Below are 26,988 nucleotides of genomic sequence, written 5' to 3'. Positions count from 1 at the left end.
AAAGGAGGGAAAGTGACTAAGTATGAACAGAACTGGAATAGTGAAATAGCTTTCTACTGAAATTCACCACTATTTGACCTATCACAGCTTCACTGAAACAAGGAAAAATCTACACATTTTAAAATCCTCAAGCTTTTTGTTTAAGGACTATTTACCACAGCAACATTCTTAAGAGTATTAAATACACTGTAAACTATGACTCTGGGTTCTAATGCTAGTGCTTATGCACAGGAGGGCAATGTAACAGACCTTAACTGTGTAGCGGAGCAATAATAAAACTTACTTGTCTGGTTCACTTAATAGTTAAGTATTTACCTCTTCCATTTCATGACTTTTCCTCTTTCGGGCCTTGGGAATCTTAACCGTCACTGGTGAGGTACAACCTGGGTGTTTCACTGCCATTCTGTTTGGCTGTAAAGGTGTAAACTGAATCTCTAACTCAGGTTTTGGAAATCGAGTGCTTTGATTATTTTCTGTTGACACTTCACAAGAGTCAAGGACTATAGATCCATCCTACAACAGAATTTAAAAGGAAAACAAATCTTATTTGCAGAACATGAATTTCTAAATTGCCAAAAATTACCTCTGTCAAATACCTATTAAAAACAATGAATGGGGAAAGATAAAACATTTGGGTCAAACTCAGCACAACAGGGATAGAAAGAGTGAGTTGTCATCTACTTTCTCCAGGTTTACACATGGTACTCAGTATTTCCCACACCTGTATCATCCTAAGAATCCTCTGGAGAAATAGTTTAAAAAATTCTTGAACTCTACCATGAATTTACTAAATCAGGAATCTCGAAGCAAAGAGTCTAGGATTTTTAATAAGCACTCTATCTATTCCATTACCTACTGTTTATTGAAAGTTGCTCAGTCGTGTCCAACTCTTTAGGACCCCATGGACTATAGTCTGCCAGGCTCCTCTGTCCAGGGGTTTTCCAGGCAAGAATACTGGAGTGGGTAGCCATTCCCTTCTCCAGGGGATCTTCCCAACCCAGGGATTGAACCCAGGTCTTGCACAATGCAGGTGGATTTTTTATTATCTGAGCTACCAGGTAATAAGCAGCCTCATTGTGGTAAACTACAGTTTGCCGTGAATACTGTTCTTTCTACTGAGAGAGTCTCACTCCCCCTCCCCTGGATGGAGGCTGGCCTTAATGGCTTCTGTGACTAACAGCATGTGGTGGAAGTAACATGATTCTTCTGAAGCCTTGTAAGGAATGGCTTATGCTATTTTCCTGTATTAAAATGCCTTTCTCTTCCCATTCTCTGCTTGGTAAACTTCTGTTAGCCTTCAAGACCCAGTATAACGTTACTTTTTCTACAAAGCCACTCAAGCAAAATTCATCCTATCTTCCTCAGTGTCCCTTCTCAGCACTCTCTTCATAACACTCAGTCCGAACGGTCAAACAAGACAGTCATTAAACACCTGTCTTATTAGAATTCTTACTCCTCGAGGATGGTGATCTTATGTCTTTATCCTCAGGGCTTAGCAAGGTTCCTAACAATGCATGCTCCCATTAAATGTTTTTGAAATAAATATTTTAAAAAATAAGTTTATTTTCAAAAAGTGACATATGATTTTTACCTATTTCATAAGCACTCTGATAAACTCTATGCTATACAACATGAGTCACAGAACCCCAAGGCCACTTCAAACCAAAGAAACTTCACTGTCAGGTTACTGGGATTTGGTGATAAAGTTGTAAAGTGGGTAATATTTCCAAAAAATACTATTTACTAAAATGCTTATTAAATGGACTACTTATGAGAGAAAACAGTCATCCAAATTTTATCTTTTGTGGGATTTCCTATTTCTGACCATCAAATTTATTTATATTAAAAGATCTGTTGTTTGAGATCAGTATCATTTTGAGGAGATAAGTATCATTTCGGGATCAAATTTCCTCAGAACTGCATCTCCCCTCAAAAGCCTTTAGTTCTCCTTCCCAAGAGCACTCATAGCTAACTGTACGGCAAGATACCTTCAACAGCTGATTAAATTATACTTTCAAGTGTTATTTACTAATTAATGGTCATTGGCAAAGAGGGTTAAAGAACAGGCTGTGTTATCAAATACCCACCTCTACTTCACCTCTGGAAATTTCAAAACTTGTTGACTGAGGTTCAGTTTCAACCTTGCCAGGATCTGCTGAACTCATTTGTGTGGGCTGGATATCCATGGTCTGTTTTTCCTAAAGTAAGGAAATATTAAAGCAACAAGCCGCTGTAACTGAATATACATTAAAATAATTCACCTAAAGAATATAAAACCAACATTTGGATGAATTAAATACTGGAAGTAACTAAAGACTTCAACGACCAACTAACTGTCCTTCTTCCTCTTTTGCATGCTCAGAGAATCGGCAACCTCCCAGCCTCTTCTGAGTCTGACCTAAACAGAAGCTTGAAAGATTACTTTCAAGTTCCAAGGTGTTCTAAATATATTCTCATTTTACTTTCACTGAAACTCGGACTTAGATTTGGCAAGAATCATTATTTCTACTTTCCACATAGGAAACAGAGACCTAGAGACATTAAATAACAAAACCACATTCTGTACTGAGTTGGAGCTTAAACCTCCCAAATCACTTTGATAATGTAATTCTGAAAACCTAGAGGAATGCAACTACAGAATTCGAGTAGAAAAGATTATACTGATAACTAAACTTCTCCTTGCTGCACACTTTGTCATCCCACTTAGTCACAGGATATTCTCTATTCCTAAACCCTATCTATAAAAAAAAATCAGATTTACATTGCTAAACTTGATAAATTCTAACATGGACCCTCTAATCACTACCACCAAAATCAAAAGTCAAATACATCTCTTATGTCACCTACCCAAAATTGCAAGTAAAAAAGATCCTAATTGCACTCATAATGTGGAAAGCAACTAGCATGTACTGACTTGCACTATTGTCATAACTGTGCTGTTTTACAAACACTCTCAATAAATTTTCACAATTCCATTAGAAGACATCATCACCTCTGATTTAAAGTTCAGAAATGTTAACTAAGTTTCCCAAAGGTCCCCAAACCACAGTAGTTGATACTTCATTTTTCTAACTTTCTATTCTGTATAATTTATACCACATGCTAATACCTGTTTTGAGCAGACAGTCTTTCTCTGAGAATCACAAGGTCTTTTGATGTTAAGAGACAGATACACACATACACATTATTTATCTGGAGGCTTCAGAATGGCATATTTTCAAATGCCAATAATTTACTCTGAAAAGGACTAGCTTTAGATGTACCCTGATTCAATTTTCCTGGGAAACAGCTATCTGAGAAATGCAATACTTTCTTCATCTAGGGTTCCTAACTCTGGTGCATATTACAGAAGTAGCTCCTGGGAATTCCGTGGTACTTCAGTGGTTGGAGCTCAGCGCTCTCACTGCTGAGGCCCAGATTCAATCCCTGATCGGGGAACTAAGATCTTGCAAACTGAGTGGTATGGCCAAGAAAAAAAAAGTACCTGCTGAATGACTCACACCTCCTCACCATTGTGCTTATTTTCAAAAACAGTGTGTATCTTTATCATAAATTTAGGATGGGCTCAAATATTTAAGTATCAGCAAGAGTTCAGGCTGAGTCACACTGCCATATTTTAAAGACAGATGAGGGACTAACTCACCAGTTGTTTATTTTCTAAATACTCTACCTGAAGATATAGCCAAAATATTAGAGAAAGTACTATTCCTCAACCAGTCACTGATGAGTGATGAGTCAACTGAGTAAACTCTGAAAACTCAAAATTCATGGCAAATATGCAAAGAATTTTTTCAATCTACGATTCCTCACTGATCTACTAACATTTTTATTCTTTAAAAGTTAATTAAATAATTTTGGAAAACTCCTATGTTTAATCAAAAAGGCACAGAAAGAATAAGATTCTACTGACTGTCTTAGAAGCCTCTGATGCGATCTTTTTTAACTGTTCGATTTCCTTATCTTTTTGTACATTACTGGAGATCAGTGCTTTCAACTGTATTTCTAAAGCTGCAACCAGTTGATCGCGTTCCTCCCGCCACTGCTGGAGGTTACCATCTTTCTCAGCCAACTGTCCTTTAAGTATTTCCTAAACAGAAAACACACAAAATGCTAAAGTAAATGTTGTAACATTATGAATCTAAGAATTTTTGAAGTTATTATGGATAACACAATAAATACAACTGTGAACAGGATATACAAGAAATTACATAGACAAGTCTAGATAAAATATTTACTTAAAAAACCAAATACATAATGCCTTTATATACCTTAACTATCCACATACTATATCCTATCCCACCTCATTCCAAAACAAAAAAAGCTTACTGGGCACTTCCTTCAATAAACAATTATAGCTTTTAAACTAATTCTAGCATTTCCCTCAATATTTGCAAAATGAGATGGTAAAATTACAAAAAAAAAATGATAAAACCAATAGCAACAAACAATAGAAAAATGAAAATTAAAAATACTTTTTCACTGGGTTCAAAATAGTGGCAAATTAGAGAAAATATGTGCAAGATCTAAACATAACTACAAGACACTGCTGAAAGAAATAAAGGAGCACGTAAGTCAACAAGGGGCTTCCCTGGTGGCTCAGACAGTAAAGAATCTGCCTGCAGTGCAGGAGACACAGGTTTAACCCCTGGGTTGGGAAGATCCCCTGGAGAAGAGAATGGCAACCCACTCCAGTATTCTTGCCTGGAGAATTCCATGGACAAAGGAGCCTGGCCAGCTACAGTCCATGGGGTTGCAGAGTCGAACAAGACCGAGAAACTAACACTTTCACTTTCTTTTTTAAATAAAGAGAACCTGTGTTCAAAGAGCAAAAGATTCAGTATTTTTAAAATGTCAGTTCTCCCTTAGAAGATCTAGAGTCAAAGCAACTTCAATAAAAATCCAAGCAAGTGTGTGTGTATCTGTGTGTCTGTGTGTGAGTAGAAGTGGAAAAGCTGACTCTAAAAATAATATGAAAATGCAAATGACAGTCAAATTTACTTTGAAAATGAAGTACAAAGTAGAAGCAATCATACCATGTCATTTTAAGCCTACTATATATAATAATAAAGACAGTGTGATATTGTCTTAATGTTATACAGACATCAGAGAACAGAGGATACAATCCACAAATATTATGGTCAATTGATATTCCATAAAAATGTCAAAGAAACTCAATGGAGAAAAGAACAGTCTTTTCTACAAAGGGTGACGGAACAACTGAACAGCCAAATGGAAAAAAAGAAAGACTTATAATCTCACACCATATACAAAAGTTAACCACTGGACAATGGACCTACATCAAAAGTTGCAGAGCAGTAGAAAAGCAACAGCCTTTTCAAAAAGTACTACCAGGTCAATTGGTAATTCAAATTTACAAGAACAATGATGGCCTTTACCCCTATCTCACCCCAACACAAAAATTAATACTGGAATCAAAATATGAAAGGTAAAACCCCAAACCTTTCAGGAAATAATGTAAGAGAACATATTCATATCCTTGAAGTTCATAAAGGAAAAGACTGAGAAAATGAATTAGAATAATTCTTCATTTCTGTTCTAAAAAGGCAAGGAGAGTAAAAAAGTAAACCAGAGGTTGAAAGAAGGTAATTGCAATACACTCCAATCCAGAAAGTATAAGGAATTCCTGTATAATAAAGATAGTCAAATAGAAAATAAATAAGGGGACTTGGGTAGGCAAAGCCAATAAACAAAACATCCAATAATACGAGTTGCAGTATAAATGCATAAAACTACTTTGAAAATTAGTCTGGCATTCTACTAGAATTCCACATATGTTTACCGTGCCTGCCTGCCTGCTAACTGCTTCATTCATGTCAGACTCTGTGTGACCCTATGGACTGCAGTCTGCCAGGCTCCTCTGTCCATGGGATTCTCCAGGTAAAAATAATGGAGTGGGTTGCCATCCCCTCCTCCAGGGATGTTTACCCTGTCCACTAGCAATTCTATTCTTGGCTATATACGCAATACAAATGAATGCACACGTGCACTAAGAAAAGTATATAAAAATGTTTACAGGATATCTTACTCATAACAGCCCCAAACAGTAACAACCCCTTTATCTTCAACTTTAAATTGAGCAGACTGTGGTATACTTATATACTGAAATACTCAGCAATGAAAGGAGACTAACTCCAGCTACTTGGAACAAATACAGATGATCCTCACAAACATAATACTAAGTGAAAGAAGCCAGGCACAAGAAAATGCATTCTACATGTTTATTTATATAAAGTTTTAAAAAATGAACAAAACTGAAGTTTAACATTAAAAGATAGAAGAGTTATTATCATTGAGAAGACAGGGTCTCTTGGATGCTAATATTGTTATATTTCTTAAACTCTATGGTAGTTAACTGGGGACTGGCTTTATAATAATTCATTGAACAACGTTTCTTTTACTTACTGTGTTGTGTGTATTCCAGTTTAAAAGGCTTTTTAAAAATCAACAATTTATTTCTTAAATATTGCAGACACACATCCTAGGTACAAGTGTAAAGAAATATATAGGAGAAAGGAGAAAGCTAGTTTGCTCTAGGACTAAAAATTCAAAGGAGGTTTACTTGCTGGCATTGCTGCCAGAGGCACCACTGATTTGGAAAAGAAGTAGGCCCATTCCTGGTTTGGGGCTGGAGTGACTATAAAAATCAACAACTCTGATTTTACTTCTTGCCTCTTGTTACTGTCTGGAAGGCCGAATGGGCTATGGACAGAAACAGAACCAGCAGCAGCATTTCCTGTTAAGATAGATGTAGCATTTCAATCTTGCTCAACACAACACCTCCTGAAGCTAACTCCAGTCAGGTGGCATTGGTACATGAAGTGAAATATATTGCCACCTGAGTGCCATAGTAATAACAAGTATTAGTCTCACATACTTTGGCATGTAACAAAGAAAACAGAGTCAGGACTCTAAGGAAACTTGACAACTAAATGGAACACAGTATCCTAGATATGATCCTACATCCAGGAAAAAAAAAAATTAGTGGGAAAGTTGGTGAAATTCTAGTAAGATCCATAATTTAGCAATCAGTATTGTAATAATATTAATTTGCTGGTTTTGATCACTGTACTGTTGTTATGTAAGCTCTAACATCAGAAGTTGGGTAATAGATATATAGAAATTCTCTGTACTAGCTTCGCAACATTTCTGGAAATAAAGTGATTTCAAAATAAAAAATACTTTTTAAATTCTGTGGGAAAATCTTCTTTAACTTAGTGAAAATTAATGTTTTTGTACAGAAAAGTTTAGCTGATATAAGTAAAATTCTGTCATAAAGGAAATGCCAACAGATGGCAATGTGATTCTGCCATGTTACTATTACTATAAATAGGGTTACGGTTAGGTTATCTTTTCCTTTAAAGATAATATATTACTCAATACTCTTCTCAGGATCAACGATGACTTTGAACTTTTTTCTGATTGAGTATCAAAGAGACTAAGTTGTAGATTAAAATAGAAGGAAAAAACTATTAATAAGACAGAATTACTTGAGAACTATAGTTAGTAAAACAGAAAGTTATTTCTACCTATAGTCTTCTAGAAACTATACAGTTGATTTTTTTTTTAAAAAAAGATCTGACGAAATCAGCTTATGAGGTAAAATGCATACACCATGTTAGCAGAATCTATAGTTCAAAATGCAAATATTTTACATTATAGTAGGGATAACCCTGTGGCAGTCAAAAGGAAAATATTTTTAAGTTCTGAATCTAGATATTGAGAAATAATTATTTTCCCAAAAATAAGAACTTCAAGATAAACTGGGATAGAAAATTCATCTCACAAATAGACAAACTGCCTTAAAAACAAACAAACAAAAAAACCAAACCCACACAACCATGTAGACACTGATAAGAATCTAAGAATCCCAGGCAAAAATTTAAGAAGCCAAAGAAAGCAGGCAAAATACACAGCAGATAAAGTATAACTATTACCAACCATTTCATTTTGTTGCTTCAAACAATGCTCTCTGTCTTCAGCGTATTTTTCCATCTCTTTGTTTCGTAGACTCTCAGCTTCTTTTGCTTGAGTGATAAGTATCATTTTTTCTTCTAACCATTTTTTTCTTTCAGCTTCATGTTTCTGTTCAGATTCCTACATGTAGAAACAGCACAAGTAACTATCACATGTTTCGAAAGCAGTTAATAAATCTGCATTTGTAAACATTTCCATATAATCCATGGCTCTTCATTTCACCTTTTCAAAAACTTAAAACAAGCATTTCTCTTTAAATAATGAGAACGTTTGAGTATATTTCAGACTATAAAATGAACACTGTTGGTTGCTTTCCTAAATAGTTATTTCACTCATAAACTTAATTTCGCTATAAAATCCATTTAGCTTTCCTTCATCAGTGAGCTTAAGAAGAAATAACTAAAATTTCTGAAACAATTACAGAGAACCAAGTTGTTTTAAATGCTAGATTAAAAAAAATAATTTTGATTTGTAGGGGGCATTTCCAGCTGTGATTCCAAAAATAAAATGTTCCCAGGTATACAGAATGTCAAATAAAGAGTAACTTGTGTAACAGGACAAATATTTATTAAAGAATATAAGGAATAGCTGAATAGAAAATACAGCTGATCAATAAATTTTAAAGAGGCTTCCATAGATCCTTCAACTTCAAAAACATCTCATTTGTACACTCAAAACTGACATGAAACTTCTTCTGAAGCAAAAATAATACTACACTAAAAGCTATGTATTTAAAAATCTACTGTTTTTAAAACTTGCAAAACCACTGTGCCAGATAAATTATCACTAGTTCATTACAGAATTACAAAGTTTATTATCTAAGATACATGATCATATTATTTTAGAATGCAAAACACACCAGTATTCCTTAGTATGAACATTCGCAAAGTAATTAGTGTATTTTTTCATAACTAATGGATTATCCACTCTGCTCCAGCTGCTTTTGGTTCTGACAATGGAAAGGATAAATTCTTCAGTATGTAATTAATAATTACAAAAAAGAAAGGAACGTATTTATTTGTTTAATATATACAGCCTGAATTTAAGAAAATAATTTAGATGCAATCTTTTCAAAACTCATTACTATGCTTTCTTCAATGCCAAAACTACATTGGATTGTAATTTCTAATAAATAAAATATAAAATTTTACATAATATTTGTTAAGTGCCATTAAAAAATCTTTGCCCTGTATCTCCTATTCTACGCATGGTATGTGAAAGGTAAATATGGAAAAATATATAAACAGAAAACAGGTTATCTTCTATGTAGTAATATAGTTTCAAATGTAGTAATATAGTTTCAAATGTATTCCAATGTTCAGACATACAATTCTATTCTTTTCCAGCTTAATAATTAAATTTACAATAATCAAAATAATTTTCCTAATAGTTTCTTCTCTACAGCAGTACTTGCAGAGCTAAAAGTTTAAACAGTACAAAAACAGGTACAAAGACATAAGACATGATGATACAAGAATTAAATATGTAAAACTGAGGACCCAACCACTGCATTTTCATTGGCACTTAGTAGCCTGTATTCTAGGGAATCTCTTCCCCATGTCATTTCAATGAGTACTGAGAAATTATATTCTAACATTTCCCAGCTATGAGTATATCCATATCTAAATTAATTATAAAATATTTACTAAATCATCTTATGAGAAATATAATAAATATATAGATACAATTACACATGTAGATAAAAATCATACCTGTAACTCATCTTGAAGCTTGGTGAGTTTTGTATTAAGTACATCTGTGTTATCCTCAAATTCTTTATTTGAACTTTGACTGTGTTTGGCTTCCAAATCTTTGCATTTTTCCTTCCATTCTTCCAATTCTGATATGGAAATATAAATTTTTTTTAAACTACATGCAAAAGTTACACTGCACAGAGATGTATGTGGCATGGGATACAGACAGCAGAGCCCAGAAGCAGATCATAGACCAAGATACTAAACAGAACTGAGACCATTCTGGGCTTCCCTTGTAGCTCAGCTGGCAAATAATCCACCTCAAGTGCAGGAGACCTGGGTTCGATCCCTAAGCTGGGAAGATCCCCTGGAGAAGGGAAAGGCTACCCACTCCAGCATTCTGGTCTGGAGAATTCCATGGACTGTATAGTCCATGGAGTCACAAAGAGTTGGACATGACTGAGACTTTCACACACACACATAAACACAGACCATTCTACAAGTTCACCAAATTCTTAGACAAGAACTATGAAAACCTCTCAATAACTCATTGAATAGTGCTCTGAGTATACAGTTCAAATGCGTGCCAATATACAGGAAACCTCATGCTCTCAAAAATTAAAAAAAAAACAAAAACCCTTCGATGGTATTCTGAAGGACAGAATCAGAGTATTTACTGAGCTAAACATACAGATGATACCAATTGCTGTTGAGAGGTGAAAAAAGTTGGAAGTTTATTCTTAACATCTGGGGAACACTGCAAGCAAATCATCCAGTTACTATGAAAGTGTACTGATTCCTTTTTTCAATGAGATACAACGATCTTCATCACAGTAAAACATAACAAGTGACAGGATATTCCAAAAAGACAATAAATACTTTCTTATTATAAATTATTATAAATATTAAACCACATTAAAAAGGAAAGCAAACTAGTAAAAGAAAGAAAATGAAAAAGTATGCTTTGAAATATGTAAGCAATCTTGTTTTACCTCTGGCCAGTCTTTCGGTTTCCTCTAATTTAGCCTCAAGCACTTGATCTTGTTCTATCTGAGTTTGCTCTTGTTCTTCCAGGGTCATTTGCATGTCTTTGATTATTTTTTCTTTAACACTCAGATCTAAAAATTTAGAAAGAACATTTTAGAAATTATTAACATCTACATCTAGATATCCATATTGAAAATTAAGTTAACTTAAATAGAATATGAGTTCCACATAGACAAAACTTTGTCTCGTTCACTGCTATATTTTCAATGCCTAGACCAGTACTGGCATAAATGAAGGATCAAATAAATAATTGATGTACAGATGAATGTAAGAATAAACAGATGGAAAAGCTTTTCAAATAAAATTAATCATTTTCAATACAATTAAACTATTAATAAAAATCATAAAACTACTATTTTACTGTTCTTCATTTAATTGTGCTTCAGATACACTGTGTTTTTTATAAATTCAAAGTCTGTGGCAATCCTGCATCAAGCAAGTCTATAAGCACCATTTTTCTAACAGCATTTGTTCACTTCCTGCCTCTGTATCACATTTTAATAATTCTATCATTATTGTTGTATTTGTTATGATGACCTATGATCACTGATCTCTGATGTTACTGTTGTATTTCTAGGGGAGACGCTATGAACTACAACAATGCAAGACAGTAAGATTAACCCATAAAGACTGTGCGTGCCCTGATTGCTCCCATGACCAGCTATTTCCCTGTTTCTCCCTCTCTGTGGACCTCTCGATTCCCTAGGACACAACAATATTGAAATTAATCCAATTAATAATACTACAGAGGCCTTTAAATGTTCAAGTGAAAGGAAGTGTTCAAGGAGAGTCACACAACTCTCACTTTAAATCAAGCTAGAAATGAAATGATTATGTAAGGAAGGCATATCAAAAGCTGAGACTAGACAAAAGCTAGGCCTCTTGTTCCAAACACTGAAGTTGTGACTGCAAATTAAAGTTCTTCAAGAGACTTTAAAGTCCTACCCCAGTGAATATTCAAATGATAACAAAGCGAAACAGACTTACTGCTGATATAGAGAGATTTTCAGTGGCCTGGATAGAGAAATCAAAAATAACCACAATATTCGCTTAAGTGAATTTAGAGCAAGGCCCTAATTCTTTCCATCTGATGAATGCTGAGAGGTAAGGAAGTTGCAGAAGGAAAATTTCAAGCCAGCAGAGGTTAGTTCTTGAGGTTCAAGGAAAGAAGCTGTCTCCCAAACTTAAAAGTGCAAGGTGAAGCAGCCAGTGCTGACGTAGGTGCTACCAGTTATCCAGAATATACAACTAAACTGCTGCAATCTCATGATAAAACTTGAACAGATGACCAGTTGCTTCTTATGGATGAGCAAAGAAAGTGGTTTCTTGAGATGGAATCTACTCTGAGTGAAAAATGTTGCAATGACAACAAAGGATTCAGAATGGTACATAAACTGAGTTGGTAAAGCAGTGGCAGAGTCTAAGAGGCTTGACTCTAATTCTGAAAAAATTTTACTGTGGGTAAAAAGGCATCAAACAGCAGAGCATGCCACAGGTTTATGAAAGGAAGAGTCAACTGATGTGCCAAATTTCCTCACAGTCTTACTTTAAGAAACTGCCACAGCCACCCCAATCTTCAGCAACCACTACTCTGTTCAGTCAGCAGTCTTCAGCATCAACGTAAGGCCCTACTCTATCAGCCAAAAGTTTACACTTCCCTGAAAGCTCAGATGATGGTTAGCATTTTTTAGCAATAAAGTATTTTTTAATTAGGTGTGAGCACTGTTTTTTTAAACATAATACTATTATGTCTTAATCTGGAAAAGGTAAAGAAGCAGATTCTCCCCGAAAGCAACCAGAAGGAACACAGTTTTGCAGATTATCTTGATTTGAGCCTTATTAGACATTTTTCAGAGTTCTGACCTCCGGAGTTGTAAGGTAATGTATTTGCATTGTTTTAAGCCATTTAACTATGTGCATGTGTGCTAAGGGCTTTCCTGGTGGCTCAGACTGTAAAGAATCTGCCTGCAATGTGGGAGACCTGGGTCCGATCCTTGGGTTGGGAAGATCCCCTGGAGGAGGGCATGGCAACCCACTCCAGTATTCTCGCCTGCAGAATCTCATGGAGAGAGGAGCCTGGTAGGCTCTTTAGTCCACAAGGTCGCGAAGAGTTAGACATGACTGAACTGATTTAGCATGCATGCACAGGACCAAATCTGAAACATCTCTGAGGTACACCAGTAGTAACAAACACATATACTGGGATTTAGAAAAAAACCCTATTTGACAAATCTTACTGTTAATATTCTTAAACCAAAACTAAAACTAAAATTTTTAGCTCCTTAAAACAATAAATTCTCAATCCCAAATTTATTTTGAAAATCTCAAGTAATTATTTTTTCTAGAAAAATTTTCAAAGCAAAATATTTACTTCTAGTGTTTTTTAAACCAGCTCCTCAGGAACAACTGTGCTATTATAACCTTACTAAAACTGTTTCTGGCCCTTGAAAAAATGACTATAATAATGGATTATAAATAATTCTAATCCTACCTGAAAGAGATAAGGAGGAAAGACTGGCTTACTGTCTGGTGACACAGTACTAGGGCTCACTTCCCACACCTCTTACCAAGACTACTATTCATGTCAGAGGTGATGAATCTATAAATGCATAGCTCAAACTCACAGCACTGAAAGTAACACTAAAAATGACACAAATATCTAAAGATGGCCCCTTTAAAATACTTACTATAAAGTAAGCTTAAAACAAAACAATGAGAAAATATTTTGAGTACTTTTCAGTATTTCTGTTCATTGATATAAGCCACCAGGAGAATTAATGAAACAGAATTCTTTCTTAGGATTAAAGAAGTACTGGTATTATACCCCAAACTCTTCCTTTGAAAAAGTATGATATGCAACTATATTGACTATATAATCACAATTTTATTCAAATAATCTGTTCTTCTTACATCCTATTTTCTGCTCTAAATTAGAGGGTTCAAAAAAAGGAGTCTAAGTACCTAGACAGCAATCAGTAAAGTCCCAAGACACCAATGATAACTTCATTAATGGCTATCCATCTATTTTGAAAGGCAGAAACAGTAAAAGAAAAAAGATAATTATATTGGTCACAGCCTCCAATAACTGAACTTTATTTCAAGAAAAGAATCCAGAAATATGCAACAAATAACACAAAATAAAGCAAAAGGACAGGAACTAGATATTTCATCAAAGCTATCTAAAGACAGCTATGAATTATCATACCTAAATAAATGCCTGGCAGACAATCAATCAATCAAGTGTTTAACATTCAGGGGAGAGGATCACTGAAAGCTATATAATATCCTAGCAAGGCTTCAAGGAGGAAAAGCTTAAGCATAATGTTCGAGAACAGGTTGGTTGTGGAAAGAAGGGACACTGCATCAACTTGGGAAAGAAACGACATACAAATGTCATGTAAAATTCTGGATTAGAAATACTTAGTGATTGGGAATTTCACGGCAGTCCAGCGGTTAAGATCTCTCACTGCCAGGGCCCCAGGTTCGATCCCTGGTCAGGGAACTAGATACCACATTCCACAACTAACAGCTGGCATGTCACAACTAAAGATCCCAAGTGCCACAACTAAGACCCAGGGCAGCCAAATAAATTAATTTTTTTTAAGTGAGAGAATTCACACTTCTCAATTTCAAAACTCACTAAAAGGTAAGTAACAATACTGTATGGTACTAGCATAAGGAATGACATATAGAACAATGAAACAGAGTCAAGAGTTAGGAGATAAATCCTTACATGTATGGTCAACTGATTTTCAACAAAGATGCAAAACAATGCAACAGGAGAAAGAATAGTCTTTTCAACAAATGGTGCTGGGACAACTGGATCTCCAAATGAAAAAGAATTAAGTTAGATATCTACCTCACATAATATATAAAATTATACTCAAACAGATTAATTCAAAGTGAATCAAAGACCTAAATACAACAGCTAAAAAGTATAAAACTCTTAGAAGGAAACTGAGGTAACTTCAGATTAGGCAACAGGTTTTTAGACATGATACCTAAAGCATAAGCAATCAAAACAAGATAGGTAACGTCAAAATGAAAAACTTTCACTTTGTAAACATTGTAAAGCAACTATACTCTAATAAAAATTAACTTAAAAAAATAACAACTTTTATCTATCAAAGGATACTATCCAGGAGGTGAAAAACCACCCACAGAATAGGAGAAAACATTTACCTGATAAGGGTCTAGAAGCCAGAAAATATAAAAATCACAACTCCACACACACACACACACACAACTGGGGGGAGGGGCAAACAACCCAACTGAATTGTTTGAAGGGGCAAGAGGGGGCAACTTTCGCCCAAAATAGGCAAAGCACATTAAGGACATTAACAGACATTTGTGCAAAGAAGATATACCAGTGGCCAATAGCAGAAGACAAGATGCTCAATATCAGTAGGAAATGCAAATCAAAACAACAAATAGGACTTACCGGGTGGTCCAATGGTTAAGAATCTGCCTTGCAATGCAGGGGATATGGTTTCAATCCTGGTCAGAAAACTAAGATCCTACATGCTGTGGACCAACGAAGTCTACATGTCTTAACTACGAAGCCTGTTCTGTGGAGCCTGTGTCCACAGCTAGAGAAGCTGTGCACCAGAACAAAAGATCTCAAAGACATAATGTAGATCCCATGGACCACAACTAAGACTTGCTGCAGCTGAATAAATAAGTGAACCAAAATGACATACTCCTTTATACCCACTAGGATGTCAGAGGAAAAAATTATGTCTACTCCTTGTGAAAATGACCTTACTTGGAAAAAGAGTCCTTGCAGAGGTAATCAAGTTCAGAATAAGGTCATACTGGATTAGCATGCCTGAATGCAAAGTTGCTTCAGTCATGTCGAACTCTTTGCGACCCCATGAACTGCAGTCCACCAGGTTCCTCTGTCCATGGGGTTCTCCAGGCAAGAATACTGGAGTGGGTTGCTCCAGTGGGAAGTCCCAGGGGATCTTCCTAACCCATGGGTGGAGCCCATGTCTCCTGCATTGCAGGTGGATTCTTAATACCTGAGCCACTGGGGAACTCCCGCTACTAGATTACAGTGGGCCCTGCTGCTGCTGCTAAGTCACTTCAGTCGTGTCCGACTCTGTGCAACCCCATAGACAGCAGCCCACCAGGGTCCCCCGTCCCTGGGATTCTCCAGGCAAGAACAATGGAGTGGGTTGCCATTTCCTCCTCCAATGCATGAAAGTGAAAAGTGAAAGTGAAGTCACTCAGTCATGTCCGACTCTTCGCAACCCCATGGACTGCAGCCTACCAGGCTCCTCCGTCCATGGGATTTCCCAGGCAAGAGTACTGGAGTGGTTTGCCATCGTCTTCTCCACAGTGGGCCCTAATTCAACATAATTGGTGTCCTTGTAAGAAAAGGGAACTCTGTATGGCAACAGCTAGGGAGAAGAAATACACTCAGAGGGAAGATGCCTATGTTAAGATAGAAGCAAAAACTGGAGTTCTGGTGGAGGCATGAATGGAGAGTGATTGCTAATCAGTACAGCATTTCTTTCTAGGGTGATGAAAATGCTCTGGAATTATATAGTGGTAGTGGTTGTACAAGTTTGTGAATATACTAAAACCTACCATACTGTACACTTTTAAAGGGTAAATTTTATGGTTTGTATATCTCAATTTAAAAACTCAGTAAGATACCTAAGTAAATGTCATTCAGTATTTAAATAGAACTTTAGAAGCCAGGAACCTCATTGGAATGAGGTTCCTGACATTGTACAGGAGACAGGGATCAGGACCATCCCCATGGAAAAGAAATGCAAATGAGCAAAATGGCTGTCTGGGGAGGCCTTACAAATAGCTGTGAAAAGAAGAGAGGCGAAAAGCAAAGGAGAAAAGGAAAGATATAACCATCTGAATGCAGAGTTCCAAAGAACAGCAGGAAGAGATAAGAAAGCCTTCTTCAGCAATCAATGCAAAGAAATACAGGAAAACAACAGAACGGAAAAGACTAGAGATCTCTTCAAGAAAATTAGAGATACCAAGGGAACATTTCATGCAAAGATGGGCTCGATAAGGGACCTAACAGAAGCAGAAGATATTAAGAAGAGGTGGCAAAAATACACGGAAGAACTGTACAAAAAAGATCTTCACGACCCAGATAATCATGATGATGTGATCACTAATCTAGAGCCAGACATCTCGGAAAGTGAAGTTAAGTGGGCCTTAGAAAGCATCACTAGGAACAAAGCTAGTGGAGGTGATGGAATTCCAGTGGAGCTGTTTCAAATCCTGAAAGATGATGCTGTCAAAGTGCTGCACTCAATATGCCAGCAAATTTGGAAAACTCAGCAGTGGCCACAGGACTGGAAAAGGTCAGTTTTCATTCCAATTCCAAAGAAAGGCAATGCAAAACAATGCTCAAACTACCACACAATTGCACTCATCTCACATGCTAGGAAAGTAATGCTCAAAATTCTCCAAGCCAGGCTTCAGCAATATGTGAACCGTGAACTCCCTGATGTTCAAGCTGGTTTTAGAAAAGGCAGAGGAATCAGAGATCAAATTGCCAACATCCACTGGATCATGGAAAAAGCAGAGAGTTCCAGAAAAACATCTATTTCTGCTTTCTTGACTATGCCAAAGCCTTTGACTGCGTGGATCACAAGAAACTGTGGAAAATTCTGAGAGAGATGGGAATACCAGACCACCTAACCTGCCTCTTGAGAAATCTGTATGCAGGTCAGGAAGTAACAGTTAGAACTGGACATGGAACAACAGACTGGTTCCAAATAGTAAAAGGAGTACGTCAAGGCTGTATATTGTCACCCTGCTCATTTAACTTCTATGCAGAGTACATCATGAGAAACGCTGGACTGGAAGAAACACAAGCCGGAATCAAGATTGCAGGGAGAAATATCAATAACCTCAGATATGCAGATGATACCACCCTTATGGCAGAAAGTGAAGCAAGGAGCTAAAAAGCCTCTTAATGAAAGTGAAAGAGGAGAGTGAAAAAGTTGGCTTAAAGCTCAACACTCAGAAAACGAAAATCATGGCATCTGGTCTCATCACTTCATGGGAAATAGATGGGGAAACAGTGGAAACAGTGTCAGATTTCATTTTGGGGGGCTCCAAAATCACTGTAGATGGTGACTGCAGCCATGAAATTAAAAGACGCTTACTTCTTGGAAGGAAAGTTATGACCAACCTAGATAGTATATTCAAAAGCAGAGACACTACTTTGCCAACAAAGGTCAGTCTAGTCAAGGCTATGGTTTTTCCTGTGGTCATGTATGGATGTGAGAGTTGGACTGTGAAGAAGGCTGAGCACTGAAGAATTGATGCTTTTGAACTGTGGTGTTGGAGAAGACTCTTGAGAGTCCCTTGGACTACAAGGAGATCCAACCAGTCCATTCTGAAGGAGATCAACCCTGGGATTTCTTTGGAAGGAATGATGATGCTAAAGCTGAAACTCCAGTACTTTGGCCACCTCATGCAAAGAGTTGACTCATTGGAAAAGACCTTGATGCTGGGAGGGATTGGGGGCAGAAGAAGGGGATGACAGAGGATGAGATGGCTGGATGGCATCACGGACTCGATGGACGTGAGTCTGAGTGAACTCCGAGAGATGGTGATGGACAGAGAGGCCTGGCGTGCTGCGATTCATGGGGTTGCAAAGAGTCGGACACGACTGAGCGACTGAACTGACAAGCCAGGGAAACCCTTAAGAGCTAAAAATGTACTTTTCTGCTCATCAGGGAATGTCTAATACAAAGTTAAAATCACAAAGGTGAAGGAACTCAACAGTGAAAACATAGAGAAAAAAGATAATGATGCCTTATTCAGGAAATCTGTCACAGCAGCTAAGGTTTATTCTGAGAGAAAGGCAGTAACCAGGGGAACAGATCACACAAGCCAAGGTAAAAGAGTTTCAGAAAGGGGGAAGCTACACATCACCTTCATACTTAGAAAAAACACGCTTATACAATTACTACTACCTAGAAAACGAAAATGAGAGAAAATGAATTGACAAATAATTAAAAAAATAAAGGAAAGGACAGATTGCAAAAACCAAAAAGATCTGAAACTATGTAGGTTACAAGTGGCCTGGATCAAAGTTTAGAGAGAATGGAGAAGATGGAAGATTAAGAGTACTCAAAATGGGCCTACACCACACATCTCAATATGTGGCCAAGAAATAAAATATTAAAATATAAAAATAACTATATTCTGGTTCCAAGAATGTTTTCTAGAATAGCCAAGATCTATTCACACCTGCCAACAGTGACAAAGGAGCCAAAATAAAGGAAAATTCCAAAAATATTATGGAAATATGAGATGCTTATGGGACAATGGCCTAAAAGGGTAGGAAAAGTAAGATTCTGTAGGGACATATATTTTCACATCCAAGTTACTGATCCAAGTTAATCCCTCTTCATTGATAAATTTCAAGGTAGTAAGTTACTCTTGAGAATCAATGCTTTTCTCTTTTGATAAAGTTACATTTTATGTTGCCCTTATTTTACTTCAGAATTTTCAAAGGAAAATGATGAACCAATTGTTATTCTAGCTACTTATTTTGCAGTCTTTTTAGTACTGGAAGAAGAGTTTTGTTTCTGACCTTTGCACACTCTCTCATACTGTTGTATAGCTTCTTCCACCTTTTGATTATTTAACTGCTCCTGCAAAATGAAAGAACATGAAATGCAAATGAAACTTAATTATACGCCAATATTTAATAGAGGGACTTGAACAGGGTTTATTATTAACTTTGAAATCTATCTCCTAGAAGGCTAAGTCTTAAGATTCCAAGTTTGTTTCACCTCAGGGTAAAGGTGAGAGTGATAAAAGGAAAAAATAAAACAAAAACAACCCACCCAACTTTATACCTTTAATCTACCTAAAAAATGCCAAATCATTTTCTTCATTCAACATTTTAAGCTAGCATGTATGTTCTCTTACACAACACAAAAAGCATAAAGGGGAAGAAATATACTTAATATGGGAACAACAAAGTAAACCATAAATAAATTCCTTATCAAGTAAACTCAAGATGCAGAAAAAAATAGGGCCCCCACATCCCCTATATGTAGAAAGTAGCTGGAAGGTTTGAAAAAGAAGCAACGTTAATTTATGGACACTGGAAATCCTTCAATTCTAGTTTTAACCTGTCTGGTAACCTAACCTTCCATCTGCAGCTGGAGGGATGGTGCAGAGACAATGACAGAAAATGAGGGAGGAGCTTCAGAGGTGGATGGACAGAGACGGACAGAAACACAGAGAGCTACCAAGGCTGACAGACAGGGACAAAACAGACCGGAAACAGCACTACAGAGAGGGACCCACAGAAAGGAAACAGAACCCAGGAGGTGGACGGACAGGATGGAAGCAGACGGAGAAAGGCGGAGTAGGCAGATGGAAAGCGACGCAGGTGGACGTAGCATGATGCAGGCAGCACTGCCACAACTGAAACAGAGAACAAGGACGGTGGACAGAAACAGAGGAGAGTGGCGGAAGGGGGCGACCAGACACCCAAACACTCAGAACACAGGCTGTTAACAGAGAGCGGTGGAAGGGGGCGACCAGACAGCCGAACCTGAGAACACAGGCTGTTAACGGAGAATGGTGGAGGTGGTCGGACAGGACAGAAGCAGACGGAGAGCGACAGAGGTGGGCAGATGGGGACAGAAACGGAGGGAAAACAACAGCGGTGGTCAAAGGTGGTCCGACAGTGAGGGAAGGAACCTAGTCGGTGTCTAGTTACATAAGGGCACACTATAAACAAAATTTCCATCTGTTTTGACACCTCACCATTCCTTTGGATTGATGCGCAAATCATTTATCGCCAAGTACTCATAGCTGTTCCTCAAAGTCCCCTAAAGATCCCTAAGGTGTTGGAATCATGAAATAATTGTCTTCTTGAAAGCAGGATTTTAACAGCTTTTTCCCCCTAAAAGCCTCCAAACATCTCTTGAAAACGTGACTCTTGTTCTGCAGGTGTCGGGGATCTTGCTGGCAGACTAAGAGATCCCCGTGAAACTGGGCTCCCCAAGGCCTGGGAATCTCCCCTAAACCTGGGGCTGCAGTGCCCTTCCCTGACGGCAAATGCAAACGCATCTCTGGAGCAATCCCAGCTGTTCTAGGCACCTTTACCAGACAACTGGGCTGGGTTTACCACCTAAGAGTCCTGAGTTGTGATAAACATTTTAAGGCAGGAGAAGAAAAAAAAATTTTTTTCTAACATAAAATTCTCTGTGCCCGCCTCCTACCCTATTTTAACTGTGCATTATGCACTGGCATTAACCTCTCCTTAGAAGACACAGGAATGCCTGCTGGATGGGAAAAAGCTATTTTCTCCTGGTGCCAACAAGGTAACTCCTTAGGAGATAACCTTCCTTCTTATGGTCAAAGGGCTATGATTACCCCCTACTCACTTTATACTGCACATCTGAGTACTGTAAATTGTCAACAATATATCATTTGATGCATAACCCTTTGTCTCAAAAAGTATGCAACTTTGCTTTGACCTCTAATGGGTAGAACAGTCCTAAGAGCTTTCTGAAAGACTGTCTCCCAGGTTACAATCCTCAGATTATCCATTTCTTACTTAAAAAAATATATATATACATTTAATTAAACACTAAAATATACCACCAGAATCTACTGAAATCATCTTTAAAAACAAAACTGTTACCTTAAGTTGCTGAATGGTTCGCTGTTTCATATCTATTTCCTGAGAACACTGGTTTTTCTTTTTCTCCAGTTCATTAATTTTAATCCTCAACAATTTCTCCTCATCACGCATTACAGAGACCTACAAAGTAATAAATTAAGTATTTCTAAAAATATTAATTGCTTTTGTTGTTTAAAATTCAAGGCCACTGTTTCAAAGATTAATGTCCTTTTAAGAGCATTAGAAAAATTACAGATTCCAACATACATGATGCAACTCAAATTATCAGAATCTCAAACTCTGTAAATACTACTAAAAAAGACTCAGAATAGTCCCATGCATGCAAGAGGGAAATTATTATCATGGAAAAATCAATAGAGATACTCTAGGGGAAAAATACTGAATCTGATTTCCAAGATTTATTAAGTAATATGATCCAGTAATATAAGAAAGAACTTAACAGCTAATAATGGCATGTAGAGGATGAAAACAGAACAATTACAAGATCAAAAGATACCCATGCAAGGGAAGGTCAATTGATTTTTGGTGCTAATCCTACAAACTTAATCCTACAAACCTATTAAAGAAATCAAAAAGCACTTTGAATTAGTATGCAAATCTTAAAGGAAAAGCAGGGAGGAGAGGGGAGAAGGGAAAGGGATAAGTATAGAAAACATGTAATCAAAGTACATTTTTAGGGCAATTTTCAAGATAGCTATGGCTCTCATAAACCAAAGGAAATTAACTGAACAAAGTTCCCCTTCATAAAAATTATGGAGATACCATAATAATAGTATTTCTTTGGTTTCAGGTGATTTTTACATTTCTTTTTCAGCTTCCTGTATGTTCCAAAATTACTAAAATAAACACATATTCCTTTTATAATCATACATTAATAAAATTTAATTTTATATATTATCTTATTTTGTTCAAAAACAAGGGACTTCCACTAATAAACACCATCTTCAATTTTACAGAAATAAACTGTCTGCCAATAACATAGAGACTATGTATCGCACCAAGATGCACATAAGGACTGCTTCCGTTTCCATCCTAGCTCTAACACTGGACAAGTTATCTCTCTCAATGCCTATTTCCCTAGTCATAAACTGGAAGCTAAAAATAGTTCCTATGCCTAATATTTGTATGAAAATTAAATGAGATAATACATGTAAACTTAGAACCACCAATCCAGAGTAAGCTTCTATTATTATTAGCATTAACATTATACATTGTTTATTTTGAAAGACAGAAAACACTCTTAATTCTCGCCCTTGAGAGTAATGCTGGTCATATGCACAATAAAACATTACTTAAAAAGAGATACCACCTAAAACTACGAAAAAAAAAAATCTTAAAATTAGAACAAATTTTAAAAGCAGTATTTATATATAGCTGATCCCATTTATAAAAATAAAAACACACAAGCACATAGAGTTAACTATTTTACATATATGGATACGGAGGGTATCTACCAAGTCATGGCGGGAGCTTCTCTTTACCAGTACAGGCCTAACAGTCATGAAAATTATAATTTATTTGATCAGAAAGTTCACACTCATTCTTTTCATTCATTTTTAATTTACATTAATGCTATATTATTGTGAGTTTTCTTATGCTACCTAAAAAAATTATTCAAGGACTTCAAATGCTGGATAAAAAAGTTTTAAATCTTTTTAAAAGTACTAAGGAACAAAAAAATAAATATCGAGATAACAGAAAAAAATTAAGTGAAAAAATAATCACAGACATAAGTGTAACAATGACTGGCTTTCACAGAAATAGGAGGCCTGACTTTCAGCAAGTAAGCTAGAAGGTATTTGCAATACATTTTATAAGAATTAGAACCAAGGACTTCCCTGGTGGGAAGTGGTAAAGAATTACTGATGGAAACTAGAGAAAGCTCGTGCAGCAATGAAGACTGTACAGCCAACAACAAATAAATAAACAAAAATTTTTTTAAAAAGAATCAGACACAAGAATAAAGAAATCCAACACAATAGTAATTTTTAAAAGGACAGCAAAATTAAAAGAAAATATGAACGAATGTATTTCACAGAGTGAAAACTAGAATAGACATATAGTGAATAAAAACAGACGCTGAGAGGAATACAACTTAAAACCATAAGATACCCCTTTATCTCCTGACCCAACAATTCCACCCCATGCTCTACAAATTCTTGTACACGTATACCTAGGGCATGTTTAAAATAGGATCACTCTTCTAAGAGCAATGAATGAAAACAATCTAAAAGGTCAAGAGAATAGATAACTAAACTGTATAGTCACACACACTTTGGAATATTACACAGCAGTGAAAGTGATTAACTATAACCATACATAAATGACTCTCAGGAATATGATGTGGATAATGTCTCAGAACACAATTAATGTGTAGAAATAAAAAAATATATATATAGTTTAACTTACATTTTTAAAAGATCTAAAAAAAGACAAATACAAAAGATTCATTATAGTAACTTCATTGGGGATAGGAAACAAAAAATGGATGAGACCCACAAACATCTGCTGTGTGAATATTCTTCAGACCTTAGCATTTAAGTATTCTTTTGTAACTAACTCTAAGTAATGAAAAATATTTAAAATTATTTCAACTTTTAAAAAAAGTCTAATTATGATACAAAATACAGCAGTCATAAAAGAAAAATAAATGGCTCCAAGGGAAAAAAGCACCATAATCAAAATCAAGAAAAATGGCAAGATAGGGGTCAGGTTACAGGGGTTATCCATAATTAACACCTTGAAAAGCTAATTTCCTAAATATATAATAAGCTCCCATAAAGCAATAACAATTAAAAAAAAAACTAAACTAAAACAAAGAATATGAACACTCAGACCACAGGAGAAAAAAAAATAAACTGTAAACCAAAAAAAGTTCATTCTAATTAAAAGATATGCAAGTTAGAATTATAGTTGAGATATACTATTTACATGTCAAGTTAGCAGATATCAAAGAAATAATGATAAAATACTACCTTGTGGATAAGAGTATAGAGAAAAATACTTTCTTATACATTAGTCCTGGTGAGTAAATTGGAAAAATCTCTAAAAAGCATAATAAATATCAAAATGTACAAACCAGCGACTCATAAATTCCACTTTTAGGAATTTATTTCACAGGAAGACTTACAAAAGTTCAAAACAACATCACTGCATCATTAACTGGAAATCACCTTAATTGTTCAACAATAGGGGACTCATTAACCATAAATACATGTTCCTAGTCATTAAAAAAGTCATCTGGAAACTCTTTATATCTTGAGATGGAGAGACAGCCAAGATACACTACGTGAAGAAAAACGAGGTTCACACAGTGTTTATTGGAGGTTTCCATTTTTTAACAGGAAGAGAAGGAAGGAACAACAGAGGAAGACGGAGAAGGAAAAAAAATATTGGTAACATTTGATTCCTCGGTGGGAAGCTTGATGGCAGTTTTCCCCTCACTATATATACTTCCATGTATTTTAAATTTGGAACCATGTGAACGTATTTCCTATTTTTAAAATCAAATTATAATAAAAACTTGTTACAACTGCACTACATACTCTCCTACATACAACCTGTAAACAGAAGTTTACTTTTTACTTTTTGAGGGGACTTGAGCTTAGTCCTTACAAGAAAAAAAAAGGTTCTAATCTTATACAAGGCACATATTTTTTCTTACTATCAGACATTTTTCGGTTTGTTTAAGCTGACTAAATTTTTGGTCAAATAATAGTTCTCGTCATTTAAAAAAAATTATAGAGTTGACAAATGTTCTCGTCAATACTAAAACTAGTGTCTAAACATGATATATAAGGAAAACAATGATTAATTATCATTTAAACTGGCCACACAACTTTTCAAATAGCTAACCTCTTTCTGTACTTGCTCAATCTGCTTTTTGGCATCGGCCAGTTTCTCTTTGAGCTCAGCATAATCTTCTTCTTTCCTCTGAAGATCAGCTTTCAGATTCTGGATAAGAGCAGTGCTTGCAGAGAGCTCCTCTTTCAACCTAAAAAGAAAAAATCACTTTCCTATAGTGATATATCACTAATCACTTAGGATCATATGTGTGACTAGTAATCTACAAAATTAGATCTTTTCACAAACTTGGAATGTCCATAGCATGAATGAGTACTTCAAGGATTTCAGGAGATTTTATAAACAGAACTCTGCATGTAAATAACATTCAGTCCCACAGGTTTATACAAAGTTCAAGTTCTTCTCTTAACATACATGCTATATTTAACCAGATTAAGTTATGCCCACGTAAATTCTTTAAAAGCTATATAGAAAAATCAATAAAAGAAATGCAAAATTTTTAAACCTTTTAATAACTTTTAGCTTACTTTTCTGTTTCTTGCCAGTTTGTTTCCTTTTCTTCTTCCTTTAATTGAAGTGAATGTTTAGCATCTTGCAAATTTTTTGTTAATTGCATGATTTCTTCTTTCAATTTGACTTCCCTTTCACTTAAATCTCTGGCATTTTGGATAGAATCTTTAAGATTTGCTTGACATTCATCCAGATTTCTTTCTTGCTTTAAAATGATAGATTCCTTTTCCATAATTTCTTGTTCTAACTTGGCTGAATGGCTACATTCATCTTTCTGAGTTTCTAACATTGCTTCAAGTTCCTTTATTTTCACCTTATAGGAAGTAACATCTTGCGTAAGTTCTGAAAGTGCTCTCTTTCCTTCCACTACATGCTGTACTTCAATATCAAGACTAATGGTTTTTTCTTGCACTTCTTTCTTCAGCTGCTGTATAAGACTATCTTTTTCTTTTAGTAAATCATCTTGATTCTTTTTCTCCCTCTCCTCTATTTTTAGTCTGTTGTTTTCATTTGTATAGTCTTTTACTTCTGCCTGTAATTTTTCAATTTGTTGTTCTAGTTCCTCAATCTGATGGGTTTTTTCGGAGGAAGTCTTTACAATCTCTTTACATTCTTCCCAAATGGCTTCAACAGTAGAATGGAAAGACCTTTCCCTACTAAGTTCTTGAATACCATGTTCTTTAACCTGCTTACTTATCAAATAATCATTATCCAAATGACGTAACTTTGTATTCGGCAAATTATCTTCTCGAGAACAACTGGACAAATCCCTGAGATTGAGTAAATCTATGCTTGCAATCTGAGAGACTGAATCAAGTCTACGTAGTTCATCTATTTTTGCCTGCATTAATTTTATTTGGGAAACATTATTTGTGATGTTTCTTCTAGCAGTTTCTATCTCCTCTGACAATTTCATGATCCTTTCCTTCTGTTCTTGATTTATACTTTTCTGCACATGTAATTCAGAAATCACATTGTCATAACTCGACTGAATTTGTTGGACCTCTATACTAAAGCCTAAACTTTTTTTTTCAGAAGAAGAAAGTTCCTGCTGCAAACTAACAATCTGTTTATTTAATTCTGTTTTTTCTTCCTTTTCATTTTTAAGTTCATTCTCAATGGTGAGTAAACGTGTTTTTAGCTCTTCATTATTTTCTTGTAGAACTCTAATGTTTTCCTCATCTGAAATGCTCTCTTGCGTTTCTTCACTTTTCTTTTGGTCTTCAGTGACAGTTGGACTAGCATGTGTAAGTCCTTTAAAAATAAAAAAATATATACATT

The 26,988-nt window shown here is 35.8% G+C and overlaps 1 protein-coding gene across 3 annotated transcripts in view; it reads right to left on the bottom strand.

Annotated features, from left to right (window-relative positions):
- KIF20B (kinesin family member 20B) overlaps window positions 1-26,988 on the bottom strand; it is a 76,980-nt gene that overhangs the window by 9,213 nt on the left and 40,779 nt on the right. For all 3 annotated transcript variants that reach the window (XM_068961447.1, XM_068961448.1, XM_068961449.1), the window contains 10 exons: window positions 25,725-26,961; window positions 25,249-25,387; window positions 21,394-21,513; window positions 19,321-19,381; window positions 10,682-10,807; window positions 9,708-9,835; window positions 7,960-8,115; window positions 3,911-4,087; window positions 2,088-2,198; window positions 316-513 (listed from right to left, as the gene is read on the bottom strand). In XM_068961447.1, the coding sequence (XP_068817548.1) occupies window positions 316-513; window positions 2,088-2,198; window positions 3,911-4,087; window positions 7,960-8,115; window positions 9,708-9,835; window positions 10,682-10,807; window positions 19,321-19,381; window positions 21,394-21,513; window positions 25,249-25,387; window positions 25,725-26,961 (2,453 nt within the window). The remainder of the gene's footprint in view (window positions 1-315; window positions 514-2,087; window positions 2,199-3,910; window positions 4,088-7,959; window positions 8,116-9,707; window positions 9,836-10,681; window positions 10,808-19,320; window positions 19,382-21,393; window positions 21,514-25,248; window positions 25,388-25,724; window positions 26,962-26,988) is intronic.

The sequence above is a fragment of the Capricornis sumatraensis genome, chromosome 23, assembly GCF_032405125.1.
Source record: "Capricornis sumatraensis isolate serow.1 chromosome 23, serow.2, whole genome shotgun sequence".
Classification (NCBI taxonomy): Eukaryota; Metazoa; Chordata; class Mammalia; order Artiodactyla; family Bovidae; genus Capricornis; species Capricornis sumatraensis.
The sequence above is the reverse complement of the archived record's forward strand: the minus strand, read 5'-3'. Positions and strand labels throughout refer to the sequence as shown.